Below are 20670 nucleotides of genomic sequence, written 5' to 3'. Positions count from 1 at the left end.
AGCAGACAAATTAGAAATCCAGACTTCGAATGAGACTGCTAAAATAGCAAGCTTTTGAGATTGTATCCATAGACAGTTTATGAATAGAATCTCCATAACATGCTATCCCTAACAGCTGCTGGGAAGTTTCTTTTCACATTAAACATTTCAAAGATTTGAAAGGATATTATTTAAACTCTGTGAAGAGATAGGCTACACTTTTCATTTCTTCTTTCACTTGGTTAGCAGGATTAGCCTCTAGTTCAGTGAACCAGAAAAATAATAGCTAGACCTTTATGACATTAAACTATATTCCAAGTACATGAAGCAACATATTCACTGTCTTGAGATGATCAAATCAAAACTTTTGTTCCAAGATTCGTGTGATCTTAAATCTTGAGATGTTAATTATCTATTTATTGAATTGCATACAAAAAGTTAAGCTAAAATTCATCACGTATTTGTGATTATAGCGCCATCTGCTGTGTTAAAGTTCATGTAAACAAATGTCAATATTTTACATTTACAGAGACGCTCAAACCAGCACCCAGGACCTTTACTTTGGTTTGGCTCGATACTGCGAAATCACAAATCGGTGGTAAAAAGCCATTGAAGCACGCCCACACACACGCACGCACGCACGCACGCACACACACACATACACATAAATAATTTGTGGCCGTTCGTATGAACTTTATGTTGACATTAGACAATTGGTGACATATCCAAGATGTAATACATTGTCTAAAATAGATTAGGGTTAGTGGGCTCAATGAATGATTAATTTAACTCGGACTACAAACATAAAACTTCTGCCCGAGGCACATTTTTCCTGCGGGACCTTTTCTTTCAATAGAGATGCATTCAAATTAAGCGAGACCATTACAAACGTGAGTAAAATTACTGTCAGAAAACTGAAAAGTTTTTTTTTTTTTTTTGATTGTTTTGTACACAGTCGTTGCTGAACCCTAGCATGGTTCATTGTTTTGATTATGAACGCTTTTCTTTTTCTTTTTTTTTATGCTTAGAGCTTCAGATAGAGTAGGTCAGAAAACTGGTCTGGACGATTTGTTCATTCAGCCTTGATCGGTGCTAAGCAGTTTACAAAGCTTTTACCTATACATTTTATTACAGTATGTTTATTTTATATCATAAATTAAACATACTTTAAAAATAAATAAATAAATAAATAAATAAAAGAGTCACAGTCGTTTTTTAAGTTATTTGAAATGAACTGATTCGTGAGAGTGATTCGGAATTCTCAGCTCTAACGTTACTAAGACGATCGTTCATAAATATTTAAACAGCTTATGCGGACTTCGGTGTCTTCCAAAGTTCCGGAAGAGCACGGTTATCACGTAATTTAATTTATATCGACGAACCTCACCCTAAAAGGACCAGTCACTTCCAGAACCCAGACTTGTTCAAAAGAGTCTTGAGTCCTTGAAAAGAGCCAATTGATTGGTCCGTTTTGGAGGCGTAGAGCGTTTGCGTCAGGCCGAATCTGCTTCTTTCAAACACAAAATATTTATACTGTACGGGAACCAATGAACTGAAAGGAGTTTATCTATGGTTTATATCGGTGACCGCAATGTTTTGAAGTGAGCAATGAATATTTGATACGATCTTGACTTCTTTTTTTTTTTGGCAAGATATGAATCCTATTCATCTACTACGTGTTTTCAGATGTGCTCCACGCATATCACAAACCAATAGATTTAGAAATTTCACATCGTGCCAAGTGAGTGCAAGTTTCACCGAGTTATTCATTTCTCTTTGACATGCCTTTATTTTGTTCTTTCCCTTTTTTAGTACAAGATGGCATCCATAAAACACAAGAACACGAAAAGGATAGAAGGTCTGGACAAGAATGTATGGTAAGAATAGAAAGTATTTGCTAAAACTTTCTCACAAACCTGTGTTAAATATTCCTAACAGTGTCGGTTGTGTTTTAGGGTGGCCTTCACATCAGTGGCAGCAGACCCTTCCATTGTCAATCTTGGACAGGGTTACCCAGATATTCCTCCTCCTTCCTATGTGAAAGAGGGTCTCGCTCAGGCTGCAATGGTTGACAGGCTGAACCAGTACACACGTGGCTTTGTATGTTTCCCCCCACACTTTATGATTGTCATGTATTATGTTGAAAACCCACTCAAATAGCTTCATTTCTGTTTTCAGGGACACCCAACACTGGTTAAAGCCCTGTCAAAAGTATATGGAAAAGTCTATGACCGTGAGCTTGACCCGTTTAAAGAGATCTTGGTTACAGTCGGTGGATATGGATCTTTGTTTAGCACTATGCAGGCTCTGGTTGAGGAGGGAGATGAGGTATATTTAGCACTTTCAATATATAATTGCATTAGATTATGATTTATGCATTCTCTCAACTCTTTTTTTTTTTCTCCTGTTTTTAATCCAGGTTATCATCATAGAACCTTTTTTTGACTGCTATGTTCCTATGGTGAAAATGGCAGGGGGGAAACCTGTTTTTATACCTTTGCGATTGGTAGGTTAACATGATGAATATTGCTTGCTGTAGTGCTTACTGTATTTTTTCATGAAACATAACACTTGTTTGACCCGATCTGCAGAAGTCTTCATCAGCAGCAACCAGTGTAAGTAGTGCTGACTGGGTTCTGGACCAGGACGAACTTGCTAGTAAATTTAACTCCAAGACCAAGGCTATCATAATCAACACTCCCAATAACCCTGTTGGAAAAGTAAGGTCACATATATTGTCTTAGATCCAAAATGCATTTTAATATTCTAAAGCTCTATTTTGCTTCCAGATATTCAGTAGGAGTGAGTTGCAAGGTATTGCAGACCTCTGCATCAAACATGACACCCTGTGCTTCAGTGATGAGGTATATGAATGGCTGATATATAAAGGCCATGAGCATGTTAAGATAGGTATGATTCTCCAGCGGTGCATCTTATCTTTTCGTGTCAGTGGATTACAAGTTGTATAAAGATGTGTGATTGTGCTGTACTTTTTCTTTACAGCAACCCTCCCTGGAATGTGGGACAGAACCATCACTATCGGCAGTGCAGGAAAAACATTCAGCGTCACTGGATGGAAGGTATTTGACTGTTATTGTCTTCTTTGTTCATACTTATAATAGTATTTTGCTCAAAAATGAAACTTATGTTATTATTTACTCGCCATCCAGTCAATTCAAACCCTCCTGCTGACACTTTTTCTCTGGCAAATAATCATTTTAAAGTGTCCTGTCTCCAACAACGAACAAAAAAGCCGCATAATGTCTATATGAGCTATATAATCTTGTTCAAACTTCCTGTATTCCTGTGGCTCAAGTGGTAGAGAATTACATAACAGCGCAAGTTTGTGGGTTCGATTCCCAGGGAACACATGTTAGGTAAAAAACGTTAGCCTTTGGATAAAAGCGTCTGCTAAATGCATTAATTTAATTGAAACTTCAGATTAATGTAGTAAATTAAGCTCAAAAGGGAAATGTATAAATAATTACAATTAATTATAATTAATTACAATTATTTATATGAGCTGCCAGCAGTAACTGTAGCAGAATTAATTTGCCTTCAACTAATCTGTTTGTCTATCGAACCCTTTTATACAGTTTTAAGGCATTAAAGCATGTAGCAAAATCAGAATCGTAAAGGCACATTGATTTGTAAGGCATAATCAGTAACGTAATTTGTGCACAAGATTTTTATTAACTAAACACTAATGTAAACTAGTCTAACAAACAAACAAACATACTTACAATCACTCATACAAGGGAAAGGGCAAATGAGATTTGATGGATGATACCATCAGGAAAACCAGAAAATGAAGCTATGAAAAGAGTCAGTTAACCACCTGCGTAAAACCATCAGGTTCGGTGGTGTAGGAGTCGCTATCACATTCTTCCAGTTTTGAAGAGTGATGAATTCCAAAGGTGTCCTGACTCAACGGTGATTGGGAATTTCTTCCCAGTGGAAAGTGAATAGGACTAAGAGAGACATCAGCTGAGATCCTAAGATCTTTGGTGAATGGAAAATCAAGGCACGAGGCCTGGCGCAGACTTAAGCCTGGCTCACACTACAGGAGTTTGAAAATCATAACCGGTTTTTAAATCTGGTTGCAGCACACACATAAGGAGAATCTTTGCAGATTATTTTCCCTCAAATATTAAACACACACACTACAAGATTTGAACATCATGGCACATCTCACACTGCAAGATATCATTAAGATTATCATGCCAGAGGGAGCGCCTCACTTGAACTCACGCAGCAGATCCTCACTGAATTATTTTATTTTATTTCATTTTTTTAGTATGCTAGCTTTCGGCACTCACCTGGTTTTCACTCATTTCACTCCAGCACTTCTATTTCTCCTTACAACTGTGATGCGTTTTCGACACATTACAGACAGTTGTGTTTGTCAAGTAACAGTTTCCTCTATCTCCACTATCCAAAGAAGCCAAAGAAGATTGGCTGTGAAAGTACTGACGTAATCATATAGCCATCATCATCCCGATTTACATCCCGGCTAAATCGGGCTGAAAAAGAGTGCAAATCAAATAAAATAAAATTCCATTGATTCTCTCCATGGAGGAATTGATTTTTAAGGATAATTTATAAACCTTTAAAACTGACCTACTTTTTTTTTTTTAAGCACATCATTTCATTTCGTTGTTTAAATGCAGAGGTTGCTTTTGAAATAATTTTGAAAACTTGCATTAGCCCAAATTTTGCAAAAAATGTTTTTTAAAAAAGTATTTAAATATTTTTATTTATTCATGGCTTTTATTTCATAATGCTTCCTGCAATTATAGATTTTTTTTACCCTGTCCAAAAACTTAAGAGTCCACATGAGAGCATATGCATGCGACAGAAAGTACAGTTTTTAGGCTGATCTTGACACATCACCACTGTATGGTAGAGAGAGATGCTTTAGGATTTCTAAAACTTTCTCCTTTTGTATTTAATGAAAAAAAGTAGCAAACAGGCTTGGAATCAAATGGTGCTAAACAAATAATTCCAACATTTTCAAAATAAAATCCAAATGATCAAATGTTATCTCTTTATTTGCAGCTGGGTTGGTCAATCGGGCCTGAACACTTGATCAAACACCTCCAGACTGTTATGCAGAACAGTCTCTATACATGTCCGACCCCATTACAGGTGAGTTTGGTCTGTTATTATATAGTTGTACACAATACACTGTTCTAGATGACGTGTTTGTGACATGGTTGTACTGCTCGGTAGGAGGCTGTTGGCCAGGGTCTTCTTCGGGACTTTGAGCTGATGGGTAAACCCGACTGCTACTTTACCTCTCTAGCAGTAGAGCTGGAAGGGAAAAGAGACCGCATGGCAGCCATGTTGAGACAGACTGGCATGACTCCAGTGGTCCCGGAGGGAGGATACTTCATGATAGTGGATGTCACAGCACTCAGTAAGTGGCTTGAAGTGACGTTTGTTAAAGAAAAAAATATATATATTTACAAAGGCAAAGGTGACTTTTTTTGTGGGAAGTTAAATCTGATAAGTGTTGTTCTGTCTTGCCTGTTGACTATAGATCAGGACTTGTCACATATGGGAGATGATGAACCATATGACTACAAGTTTGTAAAATGGATGATAAAAGAGAAGGTATTCTGTTTTGTGATTTTAGGAATAAATAACAAGACAAAGCAGAGTGAAATGCACTGAATTGTCCTATATATATATATATATATATATATATATATATATATATATATATATATATATATATATATATATATATAGGAAGGATATCATTTATTTTTATTATTATATGTATATTTTTTACATTTTTCTTTTTAAGAAACTGGCTTCGATTCCTGTAACAGCTTTTGTGGGGGAAGATTCAGTAAAGCAGTTTGAGAAATATATTCGTTTGTGCTTTATCAAGGTAAGGAGTGGGTTAACCTTCGGTTTTTACAGGAAATGCAAAATATCATTCAGCAACAGTATCTAAAGAAAGCATAGCTGAATATTTAGCTCTATATTAATAATATGTATGGCTTACTGGTGCTGATGGTGTTTAATGGGTTTTTTACTACAGCAAGAAAGCACCTTGGATGCAGCAGAGGTCATTCTGAAGAGCTGGAACAAAGGCTGATGTTTGAAAGCCTGATAATGCAGTAATACATGTGAGGTACTGCTCAGATAAAATATGTAACTTGTTATATTGTTACATCCTCTTAAAATGACCTTAACTATAGCTGAAGTGTTTTTGAGCTTGTATTGAAAGTTTGCAGGATCAAGCCTGTTGGGATTATGAATTATGTGTTAATTTTTAAATTAATATTTTGTCACAGGCTACTAGTGGTTTAAAACTGACTGAATTTAACGTTTGAATAGTAATAAATACAAATAAATCAGATGTGAAGAAACCATTTTTGTCTGGCTTTTTAAAGGTACCTTTAAAAACATAATTGTGTGCTCTATCAAAATAATTTAAGACTGGAGTAATATGACTAAATTACACCTTCAAATATATTAAAATAGAAAACCGATATTCTAAATTGTTCACAGTATGATATTTTAGCATAGGTGAGCATAATAGCCACTTTCCAAAAACATTAAAAAAAAAATTATATTAACTTCAAACTTTTCGATCGTAGTGTAGATAAAAATGTGTAAAAGGTGCTTTTAGGTCAGGCCCTGGGTGATTGAAACAGTGTTAAATGCAGCACCTTGTAGTATTTGGTTTGTCTGCAATTCTGAGGTCAGTTTCCAACACCGTGACCATTCATACAGAAGTGTGAAATTAAGTCCAGTGTTTTTCTTTGCATTGATTTGCAGTTTACAGTAAATAACATTTACACAAGCTAAGGTGCAGCAGCATGTTGTGGATGACCTGCATTCCATTTAATTTAGCTTTTTTAGTACATTTCTGTCACTGTTTAGTGACCTGTGAATAAAGAAACCAAACGGAAATAAATATATAAAAAGAAAGAGAAAAAAAGAAAGTCGTGACATTTGCCAAGTATGGTTACCCATACTCGGAATTGGTGCTCTGCATTTAACCCATCTAAGTGCACACACACAGCAGTGAGAAGTGAACACACCGTCAACACACGATTAATCGCAATTAAAAGACTGAAACTTTTTGGATATGTAAATATAAAATGTAAATAATTAATGTAAACTCAAGACAAAGAAACTATTTAAATTCAAAATATGATTGTTTATTGGAATTTTTGTTTAACTTGTAACACAGATTTTCTCATGTAAACAACATACCTGCAATAAACCATCAATATCCTCCAAATTAACTGTTGGCTTGAAAGCCATATTTATTACAGAAATAAAAACACAGGCATGTAAGTACCATTTGAATTTCAAAACAATCAATGCCAATAAAAAACAAAAAATGATTTCCATGTTGAATTCTAAGTGGACTGCAAAAAAATTCCAAAGTATAGTCATTGCCAGTGCTTTAAGTGGGCCAGTACACACCGGTACTTCCAAATATAGCTCTTGAGCGTACCGCCACCTCTCCATGCGCCCAGAACGTGCTTGTAGCGTACCGGTACGCTCATTTGGACATCTGTTTTAATGGAGGTTTTAATCTTTTACCTGCACTGCCGATTTTCAGAGCGCCCTTCACAATGCAAGCTTCCTAATTCATCCCACCCAGAGCAGAAACTACATTACCCATTCACCCTTAAGTTATACAAGTGAATAGCGCATGTGTCGCTTTTCCCACTGTTAAGTGTCAACAACTCAACGTGGCCGGAGAAGGTGTGTGAAACTCGTTGTGAGTTATACTAAAGCAAAATCTTGAGTATTTATTGTCTGATAAACATTAAAAACTGTCTGCGGAGGTTGAGTCGTCCTGCAGCTCCCGCTGGCTGCTCATTGGCTGCTGCATCTTTTTTCTAAGTTCTAAAAAAATACCGTAGACGGCAAGGCACAAATTTAGATATTCATTTATCTAATTAATCTATAGCCTATGCACAAAGACAATATGATCTTTTTGTTCCCTTTTTGTTTTCAAGCTTGATGAAGAGAGAGAGCGCAAGTTGCTGCAGCTGCGAGGAGGACAGTGATGCACGCGTACAGGAGTGATTGACAGTTCGCGGCACTGTGTACAAAAAAATACTCCGCTACACAATTATTTCTTTATTTTCGTTTAAGCTTATTAACGTTAGCGTTACAGAAAGGTCTGATTTACGCACTGTTACAGTCATTGTTTTTTTTTTTTTTTTTTTTTTTTAAACAATGACATTTGAGTTCATGATTTTAATGTTGCTGTTTCTTGTGGCAGACTAAATGAAGAGTAATGTTTCTTGTGGCAGACTGAAGAGTAATCCGGCAGAGTTTTATACTGAAACTTTCCGTCTAAAAGTCCTTCCTTGGTCTTATCCATATTTCTTTGCACGTTGAACACACATAGGCCACAACTGGAAATAAAAAAAAAACTGCAACCGCGTTAATTGCGTTATTTTTTTTTAACGCGTTAAATATTTCAAATTAATCGAATGCGTTAACGCGCTAATTTTGACAGCACTAATATATATATATATATATATATATATATATATATATATATATATATATATATATATATATATTAGAACCAATAGGTTTTTTCACACAACAATATCATTTGTCAACCTCAAGATGGCATCATTTAACCTGAAATGTTTCAGTATCAGTGTGGAACCTAAAATTTGATTAATTATATATTAGTGTCCAGTGAATTTTCATTTACATTTATCTGACGCTTTGCTATATATATATATATATATATATATATATGTCAGAGGTCGCACGCCTCTGGAGCAACTAGGGGTTAAGTGTCTTGCTCAAGGACACATTGGTGTCTCACAGTGGATTCAAACCTGGGTCTCTCACACCACAGACCTGTGTCTTATCCACTGCGCCAACACCACCCCATTTAACCTCTTGTACTTTTTTAAGTTTATTTCCTAACATGCACAAATCACACACTAAGCTGATCCTTTACCAAATTTATCACTTTTTAGAGCAGTGTGTACTCGCTAATAATTTAGGTGGATATATTTATTACAATAAGTTGCAAATACAAAAAAATAAAAGTATTTATACAAAAAACCCAACCTGCTGAAATACATGTAATCCATAGGACTGTGCTCAAAGACAGTTAAATTGTCTGAATAATTATTTTCCAATGTAAAGTCTTATCAGTGACACAAATTCCCTGCAAATTTGAAAATAATAATAATAAAGGCAAATAAAAGGTTCCAGCAAAGTGATGAGCAGAGCCTCTCCTCTCCAACCTATTTCCCAGCTTCCCTTTCCTCTTCCTGTCTGTAAATCTGTCCCATGTCCTGACTATCCCCTGGAGAGCATGTACCCTTACTATTTCTATCACAGTTTTCAAAGATAACTTCTGGTCACTGACTATCAGACTGCAAAATCAGATAGAATCACTGTAGTTAAAAAGTCTAAACCCAGCTACAAAATCTGGTTTAATCTAATATAAAAAAAAGGAAACAAAGGGTCATGGCATACATTTTGTATTATTATAAATTTTATATATATATAAGAGTTTTCCATATATGTCACTAATCAAATAAGTGCATTTTGACATTTACCATGTGCGCTGTTTTGAGCAAATGATGAAAAGTTGTAGCTTCCTCCACTGAAGCAAGATGTTCTTTGGAATGTTCTCAAATCGTGCTGGATAACACAGTACTGTTTCATACACCATTTTGCACTAAATAATTGGTTTTCTTTAAGAACATCACAGTTGGGAGTTTTTTACGTGTATGATTCGGTTCAAACACATTACCTTAATCTTGAACACAAGAGAGGAGGGAGTTATGAAAGTTCACGGAGTGTGGATGAAGGAACAAAACTAACTTGCTTTCCATGGGAAACCCTTATTACTCACGTAGTGATTCTCACATCATACACACCCAGACAGGACCAGTTATACCCGCAGAGCGAAAACCTTTTTTCCTCTCAGTCAGGTGAGGTGATGAGTGACTCAAACATCAAAACTGCTTCTGCTTTTTTTTTTTTTTTTTTTTTACCGAGAATAAATCAAACGCCACCCAGAACAGGATACGGCATAAACCAGCTTATGGGTAAATTCTCTAGACCGGTTTTCATCTGCCACTATTACAAAAACACCGTTAAAGCGAGTAATAGAACTTGACCGTCGGGTTTGACCAGACAGGTGCATCTGTCATCTTCCGCCTGTAGTAAAAAATTACATACATCACATTTTCGTAAGTAAATCCATCAGGTCTTATTTCTAAAGAGAGAGCCCAGTAACATGTTTATATGTGCAGGTATATGAATTCGCACAAATGGCATAACCAAATATACGTAAAGCATCACGTTTTTCGGTATGGCAAGCCAATAAGGTCAAAATTATGGGAAAAATATGGATTGGGTTTACATCCCAAAAAGCTGTATTCGGCATCATTTTAAATGGATTTAATGACGTCAAACATCCATTTAGTGTCTGAAATGTTTAATTTCTAATCAAGTATGACTTAAAATGCTTGTAAATGTACTTCGTTGATATTAGGGGTGTCTTCGTTAGTTAGCTTGAAGCACATTCCTCTTTGAAGCTCGACCAAGAGGAATAGACAGAAACCAGGTGTTAGTTGGTGTACAGAATGCTATTTGAGGTAGGTTTCTTGATACACTTGAGTGGAATTGTTGGCAGGAGTCCATCATAAGCTTGCTCAGAGAGGGGTGAGTTCACTGGAGGAAAAAATGTGTTGAACATGTAGGAATGGTGATCACAGACTTGCAAAACCATTTCTATTAAAGGTGGTTTAATGTTGACATATACAAACACAAAATGGCTAAATTGTGAGAAATCGTTGCAAAATTACAAAGATCTGAAACAGACTACAAATATTCTTTAAAAAATGTCAACTATTAAAACATACAGCCAGTTTGGCATGACCACATGCCAAAATATACTTTTTTTGTTGTTTGTTTGTTTTCATGAATATACATTTTTACATTCCATATGAAAAGTTCAGAATTGCTCTCAACTTTGAGCTGCCCTCTCCAAAATGATGATCTTACAGTTCATATATATGTGTACAACCACAACATACAGCAGATGCAAATGGCTAATATTCTAAAAATACAGTATAAAACTATAACTTACATTTCTTTTGTTGATTGGAGTACAAGGATACTTTTATAGAAATTAAAAAAATTCTCAAAACATCAATTAAATTGTTGCTTTCTCTCATTTTGCCATGATAAATTCAAGTTCATTTATCTGTGCTCTTGGCCAAGGTCTTTTTTATTCCAATAAAATGGGTAGAAGAACATTTGGCAGGAACACTTTGGTAGGTTTCCTGTACCTCATAGTTATTTTGTGGAAGCCCTGTAAAGAATTTAAGGCATTTGAAGGGAATACAAGAAAATAAATAAAGCAAGAGAACTTTTTTTGAGCTTGCTCATCTTGTAAGATGCTCCTATTATGGATTGAAGAATCTGACGTCTTTGTCAGGGTCAATTCTTCAGTTGGGTGTTGAAAATCCCAAAATCTGAAGACAGTAGGCACATTTTAGCTTTTAAAAGCAGAGAAAATGTATGGAAAATGGAGAGGGAACGTGCAGTTGATCCTGTTGATTCCTCGCAAGTTAATAATGGTCACCAATCAGTGTCCCAGTGCTCTGACAATAAAAAAAGATGCCACATTGGGCTACCAAGACTCAGCCACTTCATTCTTGATTCTTAAAATAGGTATTGCCAATCCTTTGAATGGCACAATAAGAGTATAGAGGGTTTCTTTTCCAATGTGTCCTACAGAGAGGGAGTTGTTCGGTTGGTTCAGTGTTGAGCATGTGTGAACAGGGTTTATGAGGATCTGGGTTAACACCAGTCAGCGATGTAGTCAAAGTCTGCAAACATCTCCTGCTCGCCTACTGTCAGAACCCTTGGCTCACGAGGTGGAGTCAATATTGGTGCCTCTGATGTGAATTCATCGTCAAAGTTACTAACATCTTCACGGCCTTTGATGGTCGGCATAAATTGGGGTCGGGTTTTCTTTGCCAGCAGTGCAGCCCAATCTATATCCTGAGGAAAAATAAACACATTTGTGGTAAGGAGATTTTCAGTGTCACCTTAAAGTAAAAAAATAAATAAAAAATGGTTAAACAGATGGCCTACTCTGAAAAATGGATGCTTCTTTACTTCCTCCGCATCTCGTTCCCCTGCGCCAAGGCGACGCTCTGGATTTCTCCTTAACAACTGGATAAGAAAGAGAATGTTTAAAGTTTATGAACAGTTAGCTGGTAAATTAATTTGAGAATAAAAGTGGCAATACAAAAAGGAAAAACAAAACAGTCTTTTCTAATAAAGCTGTGATGTGATTTTAAGGACAGCCGTAAACAATAAAATGAGCTGTAGTCGAGGAATATGGTTTAACCATAGCCGGACACATCCAGACATACCCTTCTCATTATGGAAATGGCTTCTGTGGAGAGGAACCTTGGATAGCGAACTTCATCGTTAACAATACTGTCAAACACCTCCTCTTCATCATCACCAGGGAACGGGGACTGTAATTAAAATAATATAAATATTTCACATAATAAAGTACTGAAAATAATAAAAAAAAATTATTTGTTTGTATCATTTCCATATGACTGAACATGAGCCTATCGGTTCTTGATCACTAATAAACCATACATTTTAATTATTATAGTTAATAATAGTGCTATCAATGTTCAACTATAATATGTAATTATGTAAATTGTCAATTTAAAACTGAAGTGTCACGTTTTTACTACAAGCAAAACGCCTAACAAAACAACTGAGAATGGTTCACATGAATGGATAACAACAAAATGGCAACAGAATGCAGTAAACTTAATGATGTTTTGCAAAGTTGAACTGCTTGACATTCTGTATAAAAAATATGGTGCTCATAGAGCGAGACGCTGAAAAACATTGAGACGTCAAATAGCACAGATGGAATGTCTGAAGTTCTGTTGAATGATCCATTGGTCTACATCAATAGGTAGGTTGACTAACTCTGTTGCGTGGATTGCTGTGGACTGTAAACCAGTGAAATACTAAAGACCCCAATATAATTCAAACGAAATAGGAGAACGAACTGATGTGACTTAATTCAGAATAAAATCCAGCCAAAATGAAGTTCGAAATGGCTTGACAAAGAGAACTTTACGCAAAAGTTCTTTAGGGCTGCAAAACACCTTCGTATTACCGTTGGTCCCTGATGATTACATCATTGGAGGTGTGTGCTGAGGCTCCGCCTTCTTTCAAACGGAATTCTCCTCTGGGTTAATTTAGTCTCTCAAGTCCTTGGAGGTGAAAATACAAGTTGTGCTTCTGATGAAATGACACTGGCACCTTTTTTCATGTTTAATACTGCCGATTGCTTTTAAGCAAAATATTTAATAAAAAGTCATAAATACACTTGACTTGACTTCATGGGAGCGCTACTTTGCAGAGCTCATACAAACGTAACCATGTTGCTATGATGAGATGCTTTTTATAAAGAAATGCTTGCCGTTTCTCCATTTTTGTTGTGTTTTTTTCTTAGTGAGAGAAACTTCTAAATGATAAACCAAAAGTTATTTTGTTTTGAGTATACGGGGCCTTAACAGTTCTGAAGTGCCTTAAGTTCTAAAGTCACATTTTATTTTACTTTTCAAAGATAACTTTTTAGGGGGTCCTTTTTAATTAACTGTGATAAGTTTAATTTGTTCGATTTTTTCTTTTAACGAAGCGACAGTTCAAGTTAACAACATTAACTGTACTCCTCATAAATTTCCCTTTGCAGATCAATGAAGTATCCATCCATCCATCCATCCATCATACCTCTCCAACCAACATCTCAAAGATGAGAACTCCCAGACCCCACCAGTCCACTGCTCTTGTGTATGACGTCTCAGTTAAAACTTCCGGTGCTAAGAACTCAGGAGTGCCACAGAACGTACTAGTACGATCTTTAAAGCCCATTCCTACATGATGAGAGATGGAATGAGTTACACTCACATTACTGACAAACAACACATAAATCACACAATCTTTAGTAACATTAGTAATACAAATACATTATCTTACCTTCTTTGCAAAGACCAAAATCTGCAATCTTGACATATCCCTCAGTATCTAGCAAAAGGTTATCTAGCTTCAAATCCCTGCAGTAGAAAGTTCATGACAGTCACATGTTGTTCATAAAACGTTCATCAAGTCTTCTGTTTTTACATCCAGGACTGACACTTACCTGTACACTATTTTATGGTCATGCAGAAATTGCAGCCCCAAGACGACACAAGCAGCATAAAAACTGAAGACATATAAACAAGTTATTTCAGACGGAAATCCAACTTTTGGGAAACAATCATGTCAAAGTGACAGCAGCAATAGTACATTCAGTCACTTACACAGAGCGCGGTTCAGAGAACACATCTGCATGAATGTGCATCATCAGGTCTCCTCCTGCTGCGTACTCCATGACGAAACACACATGCTCCTTGGTCTGGAAACAAGCGAAGAGGTTCACCAGGAACGGATGCCGAACACTGTTAACTGTCTCAAAGATCCTCTTCTCGCACATGAGGCTGTGGATAGATATGTAGAGTAAATGGACAGTTGACACAAAACATAGTCGTTAACTTTTTTCCTCCGACAATTCCAGTAAAAACGTATACGAGGCATACATACTTAAGCTATAGCACTATATTTAAGACTTTCTACTTCAACATATAATCCTCCAGTCAGTGTGACAAATGCATTTTTAAAAGCAGAATCATTCCACTTTGTCTGTCAGTTAACATGACCACATTAACTGGATGCGTAGTAATTATAAGTGAATATGATATCAGAAAGATTAGGCGTGAGAGAAAATTTTGAATTGGAGATGAAGATATGACACGAACATAAAAAAAATAAAATAAAAATTACAGCAAGTTAGAGAGTTGAGGACTTCCAGCGTCAATCTAACTTAAGTTAACCAAAAAGTCAATTATCAAAAAAAAAAAGTTGAATAAAATATTATTTGAATGGCATCTTAGTCAAAATAAATTGGACTAAAATTAATGAATCTGACATGCTAAAATACTGACTAAATTAAAAAAAAAAATTTTTTTTTAGCAAAAGACAAAAACTGTAAAAACACTGTGCATGGTGGCTCCACCATGTCTAGAGTACTCTCTGACTCTTTGGCATTAATAATAACAGGAAGTAAAACAGAAGCAGAACAGTCCCTACAGTATACGATAACTGATGCCTCTACAAATGCTTCAGGCATTGTAATGAAGTTGTTCATTTATTTTACGTAAGCACATACAGATAGCGTTTACCTGTCAACTTCATCCCTTGCAACAATGTCACCTTTCTTCAAAGCTTTAATGGCAAACATTTCTCCAGTGGTCTTGTACTCTGCAAGTAAAACCTGTTGAATAATTAAAGGTATGAGACAATGAAACTGTCTGCAGGAGCCACATCAAAACGTGGCAGCATGTAGACATAATCTGCTACCATTACTATATACTGTACATTTATGACACATTTGCATATTTTACAGAGCTCACCTTATTGCATATGTGAAAGCAAGTTTAAGTTTACCTTTCCAAAGTGGCCACGCCCCAGAACAGCTACACATTTGAAGTCTTTCAAACTGAATTCAACTTCCTCTTCTTTCCTAAAGACATGACCTCACACTTTAAGCATTTGACTATTGTTAAGGTATCCATGGTGTTTATATGTAGCCGTGATGTCAGTCATCCAAAAAAGGGGAACAAACTACCTTATTTCAGTTTTTCGTTGAACTACAGTCAGTTTCGGGTCAGGCTGCTCATTATCATAATCTGGTTTAGCTACTGCTTTGTTCAGGAAGTCAAAGGTCGCTAGGGCATCCTGTAGGCGAGAGGCATTTAAGAGTCATTCTGAAGTACTTCAAGAGAACACCCCTTATTAATAATACTTGCCTTAAAGGGACAGTTCAGCCAAAAAAAAAAAAAAAAAAAAAAAGATTGTGTCATTGTTTACTTGTCATCATAACATTCCAAACTCATATGACTTAACTTTTTTCACATCAAACACAGAACGAGATTTTCGAGCTGTTCTTTTCTATACAGTCAAAGTGAATGTTGACCAAGGCAACTTAGCTGTAGCTCTGTAATCTTATTTATCCAGTTATATTATTGAATAAGCCAGTGGTTCTCAAGCCTTCTTTATCTAGAGGTATTAGAAGTGTCCATAGACGTAATTAAATAACTAAAACATTTATAAATCAAATATCAGCAATCCAGAGATTTTAAGAGCTATAGAATCTTCAGGCATCCAATTATTTTTAACCAATGAATATACATGATTTTTCCTGTCATTAGTGATACTGAAAAAAAAAAAAAAAAAAAAAAAATAATATATATATATATATATATATATATATATATATATATATATATATATATATATATTTTTTTTTTTTTTTTTTTAAAGGATTAGGATTTGAAAAAATAAGTAAATCTTTACTCACCGGTTCTACCCAATAAAATATTTTTGAGCTTAGCAGAACTATAAAACATATATATTGGTTATAAAATGCCCATGGTGTTTCAAGATTTTAATTTCCGTGACTTCTACAGGGCAAGAAATCACACATTTTAGCTGAAATCACAGCTCTTGGTGCATTAAAATGTTAAACATCTGGATGGTTTAGTTGCTTTTTTAAAGCTGGTTTTGTCTCATTTTAAATCATCTTTGGAAGTTTGGTAAGGCTGGTTGAGAACCACTGGATGTTCAGACTGAGCACATCACATTCACACATCATCTGTTAAGAGACAGAACCAACAACATTTGGCAGCAAACATCATTCGAAACAACTTGTCATGCCATTTATAATTCTATGCGAAGAAGATTAATGGAAGTTGCCAAATCTCATTCGCCTTAACATGTATTTAAAAGTCCTCCTGCCAAGATAATCCGTGAATGACAACTTAAATGACTTTCCATCACCCAAAGCTTTCCGTCCCAATTCCATTTTCATCCTATCCTCTTTCATTGTATGGAAAAGAATGGTTCTGCTAAACTTTTCCTTTTGCGTTCCAACAGAAAACAATAAGTCAGATGGGTCTGGATCGACATGAGTGTATGATGATATTTTTTATTTCTTGCTGAACTATTCCTTTAAAACACCCTTCTGTACCTGCACCTCTTTTCCATCTGGGATCTTATCCGGTGATGCAGTTTCCTCAACTTCTATGGAGTGCCGTTTTGAGGGAGGGGTGGCTGGTCTGTCAAAATCTAATTTGGTCACAGTGGGATCGCTGAAGGAGAGAAGACAAATCATAAAAGTTTCTATTTTAAACAGTCCAGCGGCTTTGTTTGGTGGGTTGGAGATTTGCAGAATAGCTACATTATGGAATGCATACACTGGGATACAGAACAGGAATGTTATGTCATGTCATTAACTAAATATAGAGCACCAATTATGTTTCCAGACAGATTAGTCATTGTTTATCAGAGACTGCGCAATAATTTGAGGGCTTTCCGCTACCAGATGCTCTTTTAGGAAATGAGTCTGTCTGGATGAGCTGGAATGCATTTGAACACATATGTACCTGGGTAGGGAGTGGGCGTCTGGGTGGCCAGTGGGTACTGTTTCATGGCTCAATGCTGAGCCTAGATCAGCCGCCTGAGGACTGAATGAGTTATTGACTGAAGGAATGGCTCTTCTCACCAATCTGCCCCAGGTGGCGATGTTAATGTTCATCTGAGGGGCACGCAGGAACGTTTTACCTGAGAGGAACAAGGTTTATGTGTGAGATGAAGAAAGCAGAAGCTAACTTCTGAACAGCAGATAATATTAATTCCAAAACCCAGAGTTCTATTTATGTAGAAACTCATTTAATGCACTGTAGACATTCTCTCGTCACATTCAAAAAAGGTATAAGATACCTTATTTTAGTAAAATTCTGAAACAACATAGCATTTATTATTTATGTACAATGCAATCCCAGGATGCTCTGTGATAAGCTCCATAAGAAATGCAAATCCAGGATGGCTAAATATTTGTGTGAAAGCCTGTTCACACCAGGACAAATATTGTGTGTGAGAAAACAGTGTGATAAACATTTACATTTGAATGACAGTCTCTATTGTCTCTGTACTCTTTTATTGTTCTTTGATAAACACCAAAGCAAACAGTAAAATCTGAACAGATGTTAGAAAACATGTAAACAGAAAGTTCCATAGCGCTGTTTGTATCGAGTAACTGGGTACTACTACATTTCTAGAATTGCCACTTACTGTCAGAAACTGAATTTACTGAATGTAATGTTCATTCAGCCCGGTCTGTAGTTTTAATGCATTGGTCTAAACAGACAAAACAATAGTGAAAACCAAATTTACATGCCAGATCCATGTTGATTTACAAAGGCCTGAGATGGCATAATAACAGCGTTGCACTGTTAGCTTAGCAAAATGCTAACGGAAATTTAACCTAAGTCTCCCTGCAGGGCACTATTTGGGGGACTTTTTTTTAAACAAAGCTTAAGTTTCTAAACCAGCTATTCACCTTCTTTGTCTATAAATGGTTCAAAAGAGTTCAAAAAGAAGGTCAAAGTTCATTCTGACTTGGCCCCACTGGCCCCACAGCAGTGCAATATTGAACCACAGTACTGTGTCAAAAGTAGGCTGCTTAATCTAATCCGTTTAAGTGAACATGTCAACCCTTCTCAACACTGAGGCATATTTGCCACTTCATAACCTTACCTTGTTGTTTGGAGAAGATTTTCTTTTGCCTTTGTAGTTTAGGTCGCCTCTCAATAACTGGGTTAAAAAAGGTAACCTGTATCCAAAGAGGTAGAGAGAATATCAATATAAATGTCCTCTACAGGGCCATCAAAATTGTATTTTGCATTGTGTGATTAAAAAACTAAATTACCTCAGCAAACAGTGTTCCTTGCGGTTCCAGGTAAAGGCACATGCCATGACGCTGGTTGTCCAGGAAGTCTTCCAGCCGTAAAAACTTAACCGCACACAGCGAGCGCCAGTCTCTCCAGTACACAGCTATCTCCAGCTCACGAGACTACAGGTCAACCAAAAAACATTCAATATCTTATATTAAGTATACACACACACAAACATATACATACATACATACATACATACATACATACATATATCTATATATATATATATATCTATATCTATATATATCTATATCTATATATATATATATATATATATATATATATATATATATATATATATATATATATATATATATATATATATATATCTATATCGATATGTCTATATCTATATATATATATGTATATATATATATATATATATATATATATATATATATATATATATATATATATACACACACTATAATTGACTACTTTACATTTAACATTTAAAAAATTTTATATTTTGTTTAGGTTTCATTATGATGTTGTATTGAGTGGTTGCCAGGGTAGTTGAACGAATGAATGAATAAATGAATGAAAAAGGCATATATATGGTGCTTTATTGTATATTACTGTACTCTCCTAAACCACCACCAAATAAATGTATATGGAAGACAAAGTTAAAACAGAAAATAAAATTAAGCAATCAATTATCAGCATATTAGCTGAAAAAAAATAAAATAATAATAATAATAATTAAGATTTAAATTGACAATAAATATTGCCTTTTAAAAATTAGGTCAACCCCCCTAATTTTACCATTTATAATAATAATAATAATAATAATAATAATAAATACATACAAATTTTATTTAACAAAGATAGATTTTAGCCATTTTTTGCCTTTATTTTGATAGGACAGTATTGAACTTGGAGAATGAGGGGGGACAGAATCGGGGAAAGGTCCATTTCAAAATCTGGATGCCCGTAGCACAACGGCGATATATATGGGTGTGCTGTCACGAGGCTATCGGCTCCGACAGTTCAATTAAAATGTAAAATGTTAGATAAACAAAACACATTATATTTTTAACAAATGTTTTGAATGCCAGTTTTAAATTTTATTTCAGAGGAGTACTGGTCAAGTGCTTTTATTTTTAATTTATTGATCAAGTTAAAAACGCCCAACAGTTACCATTTATGAGATTTACTACAGTTCACAGCCAACGGTTTGACTTTTACAGGCCTTTTACAGGTCTTTTCAGAGTCTGTCTGCCATTACACAACTGCTGATTAGAGCTCTCACGTTGCCTGCCATGAGATTAAACGCTTATGCCATCACACAGCTAAAAGCGAGTCCAAACCCATAGACGTGTGTGTGTAAATAATAATCAACCCTCAAAAATGAATGAAATAACATGGCAAGCAAGCCTCAATATTAGGTTTACAGGAACCACTACTGAAGTCACTGAAGGACTCATTTAATTCACTCTTATTTAACCGCTTGCACCTTTGGGAGATGTCAAACAGAAACCTGAGCAATTCCATCAGCAAAAAATTTTAAGCGCCTAAAAGTAAATTAAAAATCAGCCTATTTCTTAATGTGGAGGAATGGAGATACATTATAAAGGACAAGTTGGGAAATAAATAGGGAACTAATGCTGACTGTAAACATATGAAAGTTAAGATTAAACAGACGTTGGCTTGTGCAAGAGTGTAACTCAAACACATAGCCATCATAAAAAGAGGACAATTATATATGTGAAAGTGAAGAGATTACGAATGATGGCTTTTGATCCGCCTTGTCTGAGTTTCCATAAGAACTGGGTCAAATCTG

At 35.6% G+C, this 20670-nt stretch overlaps 2 protein-coding genes across 6 annotated transcripts in view; one reads left to right on the top strand and one right to left on the bottom strand.

Moving 5' to 3' along the window:
- The first annotated feature begins 656 nt into the window (after nt 1-656).
- Nucleotides 657-6362, top strand: LOC127959853 (kynurenine--oxoglutarate transaminase 3). 4 transcript variants are annotated; one of them, XM_052559249.1, is made up of 14 exons: nt 657-869; nt 1632-1720; nt 1792-1856; nt 1935-2079; nt 2158-2307; nt 2399-2485; nt 2571-2699; nt 2769-2889; nt 2983-3059; nt 5038-5127; nt 5212-5398; nt 5522-5595; nt 5792-5878; nt 6032-6362. In XM_052559249.1, the coding sequence occupies exons 2-14, from the start codon at nt 1634-1636 to the stop codon at nt 6086-6088; spliced, it is 1356 nt and encodes a 451-aa protein (XP_052415209.1). In that variant the 5' UTR covers nt 657-869; nt 1632-1633; the 3' UTR covers nt 6089-6362. The 4 variants fall into 4 exon arrangements, with proteins under 4 accessions (XP_052415209.1, XP_052415207.1, XP_052415210.1 ...); XM_052559247.1 differs by lacking the exon at nt 1632-1720 and having other exon boundaries at nt 658-869; XM_052559250.1 differs by lacking the exons at nt 657-869; nt 1632-1720 and adding an exon at nt 1494-1580.
- Nucleotides 6363-10734: 4372 nt separating this feature from the next.
- pkn2b (protein kinase N2b) overlaps nt 10735-20670 on the bottom strand; it is a 41323-nt gene continuing 31387 nt past the window's right edge. Inside the window, exons 9-22 of one of the 2 annotated variants that reach the window (XM_052559284.1) lie at nt 18860-19003; nt 18688-18763; nt 17535-17712; nt 17120-17240; nt 15719-15828; nt 15538-15613; nt 15273-15364; nt 14355-14531; nt 14195-14257; nt 14032-14108; nt 13786-13928; nt 12393-12500; nt 12109-12189; nt 10735-12015 (exon numbers count right to left, since the gene is read on the bottom strand). In XM_052559284.1, the coding sequence (XP_052415244.1) occupies nt 11812-12015; nt 12109-12189; nt 12393-12500; nt 13786-13928; nt 14032-14108; nt 14195-14257; nt 14355-14531; nt 15273-15364; nt 15538-15613; nt 15719-15828; nt 17120-17240; nt 17535-17712; nt 18688-18763; nt 18860-19003 (1650 nt within the window). In that variant the 3' untranslated portion in view covers nt 10735-11811. The remainder of the gene's footprint in view (nt 12016-12108; nt 12190-12392; nt 12501-13785; nt 13929-14031; nt 14109-14194; nt 14258-14354; nt 14532-15272; nt 15365-15537; nt 15614-15718; nt 15829-17119; nt 17241-17534; nt 17713-18687; nt 18764-18859; nt 19004-20670) is intronic. The other variant, XM_052559285.1, reaches the window with a different exon arrangement.

This window comes from Carassius gibelio, chromosome B6 (assembly GCF_023724105.1).
Source record: "Carassius gibelio isolate Cgi1373 ecotype wild population from Czech Republic chromosome B6, carGib1.2-hapl.c, whole genome shotgun sequence".
Taxonomy (NCBI): domain Eukaryota; kingdom Metazoa; phylum Chordata; class Actinopteri; order Cypriniformes; family Cyprinidae; genus Carassius; species Carassius gibelio.
This window is presented reverse-complemented; position numbering and strand designations above follow the sequence as displayed.

Bases quoted from the DNA above. Each gene is read 5' to 3' on its own strand.
- LOC127959853 (XM_052559247.1), top strand. From the start codon at position 756: ATGATTAATTTAACTCGGACTACAAACATAAAACTTCTGCCCGAGGCA. The intron at 2,700-2,768 runs GTAAGGTCACAT...TTTTGCTTCCAG, and splicing joins CCAATAACCCTGTTGGAAAA to ATATTCAGTAGGAGTGAGTT. The intron at 5,128-5,211 runs GTGAGTTTGGTC...ACTGCTCGGTAG, and splicing joins CATGTCCGACCCCATTACAG to GAGGCTGTTGGCCAGGGTCT.